This window comes from Danio rerio, chromosome 4 (assembly GCF_049306965.1).
Source record: "Danio rerio strain Tuebingen ecotype United States chromosome 4, GRCz12tu, whole genome shotgun sequence".
In the NCBI taxonomy this organism is placed as follows: domain Eukaryota; kingdom Metazoa; phylum Chordata; class Actinopteri; order Cypriniformes; family Danionidae; genus Danio; species Danio rerio.
The window spans coordinates 71,732,501-71,742,381 of record NC_133179.1 but is presented as its reverse complement, the minus strand read 5'-3'; the positions used below and the strand labels follow the sequence as shown (position 1 = coordinate 71,742,381).

The 9,881-nt window shown below is 31.8% G+C and overlaps 1 protein-coding gene across 1 annotated transcript in view; it reads left to right on the top strand.

The window, feature by feature from the left end:
- The first annotated feature begins 9,054 nt into the window (after window positions 1-9,054).
- Window positions 9,055-9,881, top strand: part of LOC100536252 (shaker-related potassium channel tsha2) — a 1,896-nt gene continuing 1,069 nt past the window's right edge. The window contains exon 1 of the mRNA XM_073949111.1: window positions 9,055-9,881. This exon is cut by the window's right edge and continues 1,069 nt beyond it. Coding sequence (XP_073805212.1) covers window positions 9,203-9,881 — 679 coding nt within the window. The 5' untranslated portion in view covers window positions 9,055-9,202.

Genomic DNA, 9,881 nt, shown 5'->3' with positions numbered 1-9,881 from the left:
GGTGCCACGCCTCCTTTTTAAAATCGTACATTTTTGTATGACTAAACTTGTACAGAATCGTACGATTTAGCTACTAAACTTACAAAACGTAAAATACTAATGTCCTCTCGTGAGATCAGGCTGGAATTTTGTGTTTAGTTTTTTACGTTTTAGTACGATGTGCTCATCCCACAATGACGGTTGGGTTTAGGGGTGGGTTTTGGTTCCAAGTCTTCTTTTAAAAATCGCACATTTTCGTACGACTGAACTCATCAATTCATACAAATTAGCTAAACTGACAAAACGTAAAGTACTAACGTTTCCTCGTGAGATCAAGCTGGTAATTCCCTTTTTTTTAAGAGAATAATTTAAGGATGTTGCATATTATTATTATTATTAAAACCGATAAGTGTTTCAGCAAATAAGAGCGAGTAGTAAGTCACCTATATTCTGTTTCGCTCAGCAGCTATCCACTAATAGTTTCATCAGTTTCATCAAAGCAATCTCACGTCAATTCGTAACTTTTTGATTTAGTGGCTAATTTGTATGAGTTCGTACAATCTAATTTGTACAATTCAGTACGATTTACTCATCACCCAATGATGGTTGGGGTTAGTAGTGGGGTTGGGTGCCACGCCTCCTTTTTAAAATCGTAGCTATTCGTACGACTGAACTCGTACTAATTAGCCACTAAACTGACAAAACGTAAATTACTTACGTTTCCTCGTGAGATCAGGCTGGAATTTTGCATTTCGTTTTTTATGTTTTAGTACAATGTGCTCATCTCACAATGACGCTTGGGTTTAGGGGTGGGGTTAGGTGCCACGCCCACTTTTTGAAATCGTACATTTTTGTATGACTAAACTTGTACAGATTCGTATGATTTAGCCACTAAACTGACAAAACGTAAAATACTAATGTCCTCTTGTGAGATCAGGCTGGAATTTTGTGTTTAGTTTTTTACGTTTTAGTACGATGTGCTCATCCAACAATGGCGGTTGGGTTTAGGGGTGGGTTTTGGTTCCAAGTCTTCTTTTAAAAATCGCACATTTTCGTACGACTGAACTCATCAATTCATACAAATTACCTAAACTGACAAAACGTAAAATACTAACGTTTCCTCGTGAGATCAAGCTGGTAATTCACTTTTTTTTAAGAGAATAATTTAAGGATGTTGCATATTATTATTATTATTAAAACCGATAAGTGTTTCAGCAAATAAGAGCGAGTAGTAAGTCACCTATATACCGTTTCGCTCAGCAGCTATCCACTAATAGTTTCATCAGTTTCATCAACGCAATCTCACGTCAATTCATAACTTTTTGATTTAGTGGCTAATTCGTACAATCTAATTTGTACAATTCAGTACGATTTGCTCATCACCCAATGATGGTTGGGATTAGTAGTGGGGTTGGGTGCCACGTCTCCTTTTTAAAATCGTAGATATTCGTACGACTGAACTCGTACGAATTAGCCACTAAACTGAACAAACCTAAATTACTTGCGTTTCCTCGTGAGATCAGGCTGGAATTTTGTGTTTAGTTTTTTACGTTTTAGTACGATGTGCTCATCCAACAATGGCGGTTGGGTTTAGGGGTGGGTTTTGGTTCCAAGTCTTCTTTTAAAAATCGCACATTTTCGTACGACTGAACTCATCAATTCATACAAATTACCTAAACTGACAAAACGTAAAATACTAACGTTTCCTCGTGAGATCAAGCTGGTAATTCACTTTTTTTTAAGAGAATAATTTAAGGATGTTGCATATTATTATTATTATTATTAAAACCGATAAGTGTTTCAGCAAATAAGAGCGAGTAGTAAGTCACCTATATACCGTTTCGCTCAGCAGCTATCCACTAATAGTTTCATCAGTTTCATCAACGCAATCTCACGTCAATTCATAACTTTTTGATTTAGTGGCTAATTCGTACAATCTAATTTGTACAATTCAGTACGATTTGCTCATCACCCAATGATGGTTGGGATTAGTAGTGGGGTTGGGTGCCACGTCTCCTTTTTAAAATCGTAGATATTCGTACGACTGAACTCGTACGAATTAGCCACTAAACTGAACAAACCTAAATTACTTACGTTTCCTCGTGAGATCAGGCTGGAATTTTGCATTTCGTTTTTTATGTTTTAGTACGATGTGCTCATCCCACAATGACGGTTGGGTTTAGGGGTGGGTTTTGGTTCCAAGTCTTCTTTTAAAAATCGCACATTTTCGTACGACTGAACTCATCAATTCATACAAATTAGCTAAACTGACAAAACGTAAAATACTAACGTTTCCTCGTGAGATCAAGCTGGTAATTCCCTTTTTTTAAGAGAATAATTTAAGGATGTTGCATATTATTATTATTATTATTAAAACCGATAAGTGTTTCAGCAAATAAGAGCGAGTAGTAAGTCACCTACATTCCGTTTCGCTCAGCAGCTATCCACTAATAGTTTCATCAGTTTCATCAACGCAATCTCACGTCAATTCGTAACTTTTTGATTTAGTGGCTGATTTGTATGAATTCATACGATCTAATTTGTACAATTCAGTACAATTTGCTCATCACCCAATGATGGTTGGGGTTAGTAGTGGGGTTGGGTGCCACGCCTCCTTTTTAAAATCATAGATATTCGTATGACTGAACTTGTACGAATTAGCTACTAAACTGACAAAACCTAAATTACTTGCGTTTCCTCGTGAGATCAGGCTGGAATTTTGCATTTTGTTTTTTATGTTTTAGTAAGATGTGCTCATCCAACAATGGCGGTTGGGTTTAGGGGTGGGTTTTGGTTCCAAGTCTTCTTTTTAAAACCACACATTTTCGTACGACTGAACTCATCAATTCATACAAATTACCTAAACTGACAAAACGTAAAATACTAACGTTTCCTCGTGAGATCAAGCTGGTAATTCCCTTTTTTTAAGAGAATAATTTAAGGATGTTGCATATTATTATTATTATTATTATTATTAAAACCGATAAGTGTTTCAGCAAATAAGAGTGAGTAGTAAGTCACCTATATTCCGTTTCGCTCAGCAGCTATCCACTAATAGTTTCATCAGTTTCATCAATGCAATCTCACGTCAATTCGTAACTTTTTGATTTAGTGGCTGATTTGTATGAATTCGTACAATCTAATTTGTACAATTCAGTATGATTTGCTCATCACCCAATGACGGTTGGGGTTAGTAGTGGGGTTGGGTGCCACGCCTCCTTTTTAAAATCGTACATATGACTGAACTCGTACGAATTAGCTACTAAACTGACAAAACGTAAAATACTTACGTTTCCTCGTGAGATCAGGCTGGTTTCATAGAGCGCTTGGACTCGGAAGCCCCTTTCGCGTGGCGTCACACTTAACCAGCGGATTGACTCTTATACTATTTTTAGTCTTAATAACCCTGCTGAAAAATCCAGCTTAAACCAGCCTGGTTGGCTGGTTTTAGCTGGTCGACCAGGCTGGTTTTAGAGGGGTTTTGGCCATTTCCAGGCTGGTTTCCAGCCATTTCCAGCCTGGTCTTAGCTGGTCAGGCTGGGAGATGACCAGCTAAAACCAGCTTGACCAGCCTAGCCAAGCTGGGAGTCCAGCCAAAACCAGCTATATCCAGCTTAAACCAGGCTGGTCAAGCTGGTTTTAGCTGGATTTGGCTGGTCATTTTCCAGCCTGACCAGCTAAGACCAGGCTGGAAATGGCTGGAAACCAGCCTGGAAGTGGCCAAAACCCCTCTAAAACCAGCCTGGTCGAACAGCTAAAACCAGCCAACCAGCTTAGGCTGGTTTAAGCTGGATTTTTCAGCAGGGAACTCCTAAGTTAATTAATCAGAGGAATGATTAGGTCAAATGTACACTGTGTGATTTTGCCAACACACTGGATTAACATCTGTTGATCCTGGAACATCATTTTTGTTGGAAAATATAATCCACACCTCTTCGCTACCAAAATGCTTTAAAGTTTATTTAAACATATTACAGGAACTTTTAAATGCGACTGAAATTAGATTTGAGCGCTTCTCGATCTTTATATGCGCCACACGTTACAGTCTTGAAAATCAATAAGCTATGCAAATGTCTTCTTACCAAAGGGTATGACCCTGGTGTAGTTTTTTTTTTCCTCTCCCCCTGTTCTGCTCCCGGATTTACTCCATGGGAAAAAGAAATCTATTTCTATTTTGGGTCTCCGCGTCATTCTTTTCAACTTGGCCCCCAACTCCACCTACCAGTGAACGTTCTGTTGAAGCATTTTAGGGCTTTTCAGGCACACGCGTAATGGCTGCCAGCATTTTCATAGTTTGAAGCATTTAAAGCGATGATGTCACACACAAACAAGTGGAACGAACGGCCATTTACAGCACAGTTTAACAAGCAACAGGACGAGTTTGAGAGGATGTGCATTCCCATATTAATTTTAATGTGTACATTCATAGACAGCACACTGTGGCAAGCCGTGCTGTATTTAGCCCTTAAAAATAAAGCATCTAAACACATAATGAACACTGTGAGACAAAAGCTGCTATCGAGGCAGTGCGGGTTTTAGTGTTTTAGGTTTCAGACAAATATAGAAGGACATTTTCCTTGTTCATGTACACTGTAAAACTAGCTGATTGCACCATGGATTAACATATATGTTAATCTAGGCTTGTAGCCAGCCTGGTGAAATTTAAATTCTGAATTTGGGTGATATTTTAAGCACTGTTTTTAGCTTGGATTAGCTTGTCGGATGGTCATTATAACCACACTGTTTAATGTACCAAAAATATTTCCTAAATATTTCGAATTAAAGCATATGACAAAAAATATGACAAATAAAGAATAAAGAAATGTGACAAATAAAGAAATATGACAAATAAAGAATAAAGAAATAAAGAAATATGACAAATAAAGAATAAAGAAATAAAGAAATATGACAAATAAAGAAATATGACAAATAAAGAATAAAGAAATATGACAAATAAAGAAATATGACAAATAAAGAATAAAGAAATGTGACAAATAAAGAAATATGACAAATAAAGAATAAAGAAATATGACAAATAAAGAATAAAGAAATATGACAAATAAAGAAATATGACAAATAAAGAATAAAGAAATATGACAAATAAAGAAATATGACAAATAAAGAAATATGACAAATAAAGAATAAAGAAATGTGACAAATAAAGAAATATGACAAATAAAGAATAAAGAAATATGACAAATTAAGAAATATGACAAATAAAGAATAAAGAAATAAAGAAATATGACAAATAAAGAATAAAGAATAAAGAAATATGACAAATAAAGAAATATGACAAATAAAGAATAAAGAAATATGACAAATAAAGAATAAAGAAATATGACAGATAAAGAATAAAGAAATAAAGAAATATGACAAATAAAGAAATATGACAAATAAAGAATAAAGAAATATGACAGATAAAGAATAAAGAAATAAAGAAATATGACAAATAAAGAAATATGACAAATAAAGAATAAAGAAATATGACAAATAAAGAAATATGACAAATAAAGAATAAAGAAATATGACAAATAAAGAATAAAGAAATATGACAAATAAAGAAATATGACAAATAAAGAATAAAGAAATGTGACAAATAAAGAAATATGACAAATAAAGAAATATGACAAATAAAGAATAAAGAAATGTGACAAATAAAGAAATATGACAAATAAAGAATAAAGAAATATGACAAATAAAGAAATATGACAAATAAAGAATAAAGAAATATGACAAATAAAGAATAAAGAAATATGACAAATAAAGAAATATGACAAATAAAGAAATATGACAAATAAAGAATAAAGAAATGTGACAAATAAAGAAATATGACAAATAAAGAATAAAGAAATATGACAAATAAAGAAATATGACAAATAAAGAATAAAGAAATATGACAAATAAAGAATAAAGAAATATGACAAATAAAGAATAAAGAAATATGACAAATAAAGAATAAAGAAATATGACAAATAAAGAATAAAGAAATATGACAAATAAAGAATAAAGAAATAAAGAAATATGACAAATAAAGAATAAAGAAATATGACAAATAAAGAAATATGACAAATAAAGAATAAAGAAATATGACAAATAAAGAATAAAGAAATAAAGAAATATGACAAATAAAGAATAAAGAAATATGACAGATAAAGAATAAAGAAATAAAGAAATATGACAAATAAAGAAATATGACAAATAAAGAATAAAGAAATATGACAAATAAAGAATAAAGAAATGTGACAAATAAAGAAATATGACAAATAAAGAATAAAGAAATAAAGAAATATGACAAATAAAGAAATATGACAAATAAAGAATAAAGAAATATGACAAATAAAGAAATATGACAAATAAAGAATAAAGAAATATGACAAATAAAGAATAAAGAAATAAAGAAATATGACAAATAAAGAATAAAGAAATATGACAAATAAAGAAATATGACAAATAAAGAAATATGACAAATAAAGAATAAAGAAATGTGACAAATAAAGAAATATGACAAATAAAGAAATATGACAAATAAAGAATAAAGAAATGTGACAAATAAAGAAATATGACAAATAAAGAATAAAGAAATATGACAAATAAAGAAATATGACAAATAAAGAATAAAGAAATATGACAAATAAAGAATAAAGAAATAAAGAAATATGACAAATAAAGAATAAAGAAATATGACAAATAAAGAAATATGACAAATAAAGAATAAAGAAATATGACAAATAAAGAAATATGACAAATAAAGAATAAAGAAATATGACAAATAAAGAATAAAGAAATAAAGAAATATGACAAATAAAGAAATATGACAAATAAAGAAATATGACAAATAAAGAATAAAGAAATATGACAAATAAAGAATAAAGAAATAAAGAAATATGACAAATAAAGAATAAAGAAATATGACAGATAAAGAATAAAGAAATAAAGAAATATGACAAATAAAGAAATATGACAAATAAAGAATAAAGAAATATGACAAATAAAGAAATATGACAAATTAAGAAATATGACAAATAAAGAATAAAGAAATATGACAAATAAAGAATAAAGAAATATGACAAATAAAGAAATATGACAAATAAAGAATAAAGAAATATGACAAATAAAGAAATATGACAAATAAAGAATAAAGAAATATGACAAATAAAGAAATATGACAAATAAAGAATAAATAAATATGACAAATAAAGAATAAAGAAATAAAGAAATATGACAAATAAAAGAAATATGACAAATAAAGAATAAAGAAATGTGACAAATAAAGAAATATGACAAATAAAGAAATAAAGAAATATGACAAATAAAGAAATATGACAAATAAAGAAATAAAGAAATATGACAAATAAAGAAATATGACAAATAAAGAATAAAGAAATATGACAAATAAAGAATAAAGAAATATGACAAATAAAGAATAAAGAAATATGACAAATAAAGAATAAAGAAATAAAGAAATATGACAAATAAACAATAAAGAAATAAAGAAATATGACAAATAAAAAATAAAGAAATATGACAAATAAAGAATAAAGAAATATGACAAATAAAGAATAAAGAAATAAAAAAATATGACAAATAAAAAATAAAGAAATAAAGAAATATGACAAATAAAGAATAAAGAAATAAAGAAATATGACAAATAAAGAATAAAGAAATAAAGAAATATGACAAATAAAGAATAAATAAATATGAAAAAAAAGAAATAAATAATAAAAAACGCTGAATAAAAAAGACAAATAAAGAATAAAGAAATAACAAATAAAGAATAAAAAATGACAAATAAAAAAATGAAAAATAAAAATAAAAATAAACAAATGACAAATAAAAATAAAGAACTAAAAATAACAAATAAAAATAAAGAATAAAGAAACACGACAAATAAAAAAAGTACAAAATGACAAATAAAAATAAAGAATAAAAAATGACAAATAAAAATAATGAATAAATAAATATGGCAAATAAAGAATAAAAAATGACAAAAACAAATAAAGAATAAAGGAATATGACGAATAAAAAAATTAAAAGTAAAAAATGACAAATAACAATAAAGAATAAAAATGGCAAATAAAGACTAAAGAAATATGACGAATAAATAAAGAATAAAAAATGAAAAATAAAAATAAAGAATAAAGAAATATGACAAATAAAGAAATAAAGAATAAAAAAGGGCAAATAAAGAAATAAAAAATAAAGAAATATGAAAAATAAAGAATAAAAATGACAAATAAAGTAATAAAGAATAAAGAAATATGACAAAAATAGGAATAAAAAATGACAAATAAAAAAATAAAGAAATGTGACATATAAAAAAAAGAATTAAAAAAATGACAAATAAAGAAATATGACAAATATGCATTTTTTTCCCCACATTGATTACTGTTTGGTCAGCATGAAGGAATTAAGTTAACTTATTAGTTGTTTACATGTTTAAGTGGATTGAACAGAAAACAATTAAGTTGTCGCAGTAAAAACAAAGAGCAAACGCATTGAGTCTAGTTCCATAAATGAGACCAAATAAAAAATAATAAAAATGCCTGTTGTTGAATTGATTTTGGCAGGGATATTAATGGACACAGTAGTACCACAATCAAAAATAAAAGAATATAAAACTGTTGATGTTTCTTTTTATGTTATATCTGAAGTTATAAAGCTGAGTTTTTTGTTTTGTTTTGTTTGATAATTCTAATAATTCTGACTTCGACTGTATATATATATATATATATATATATATATATATATATATATATATATATATATATATATATATATATAGTGCAAGTTCAATCATTTAATTTTAAGTTTAAGTTTAAGTTTAACACATATGTTGTTGCGTTTGAATTCCTAAAATTTGAACTCTTAGTGAACTCTTCAATATTTAGTCACTGGTAAATGGGAACGGAAAGCATGTATGATCTCTTTTGTACTGTACACACACGCACCTGCGAGACTCACTCGTTGTTTACAGGAATAATTGTTACTCTGGCTTGCCACAGCACTCGGAGCGCGGCGAGGGAGTAATTGGGGAGGGCATTGCTGCTTAAAATGCTGTGAATGTGACAGCCAATCGTCCAGACTGCCAGACTCAGTTTGGGGAGGGAATGAGGAGAATCCTCGGCGAGGAAAATGCGCGCGAAGTGACGCGACACGCGCCGCTCCACAAGTGCTCGCCATCCGTTGACAGCGGGAGACCGCTCGCCCTTTCCGAGGGACAAACATGACTGTGGTGCCCGGGGAGAACCTCGACGAGACCGTGGCACTGGCAGCCCTTTCCCAGGATGCGTACGACCCTGAGCGGGCAGACCAGGAGTGCTGCGAGCGGGTGGTCATCAACATCTCCGGGCTGCGCTTCGAGACCCAGCTGAAGACCCTGGCGCAGTTTCCCGCCACGCTGCTCGGGGACCCGCGCAAGCGAATGCGCTTCTTCGACCCTCTGAGGAACGAGTACTTCTTCGACAGGAACCGGCCGAGTTTTGACGCCATCCTCTACTACTACCAGTCCGGCGGCCGGCTGAGGAGACCCGTGAACGTCCCCGTGGACATCTTCATGGAGGAGATCAAATTCTACGAGCTGGGAGAAGAAGTCATTGAGAATTTCAAGGAGGACGAGGGCTTCATCAAGGAGGAAGAGCGCCCTTTGCCTGAGAGCGAGTTTCAGAGGCAGGTCTGGCTGCTGTTCGAGTACCCGGAGAGCTCGGGACCCGCCAGGGGCATCGCCATCGTGTCGGTGCTCGTCATCCTCATCTCCATCGTCATCTTCTGCTTGGAGACTTTGCCCGAGTTCAGGGAGGACGGGAAGGCGTTCGAGGAGCACCCCGGGGTGAACGGAACCGCCGCCAGCGTGAAGAAGCCCAATCCCTTCACGGACCCCTTCTTCATAGTGGAGACCCTTTGCA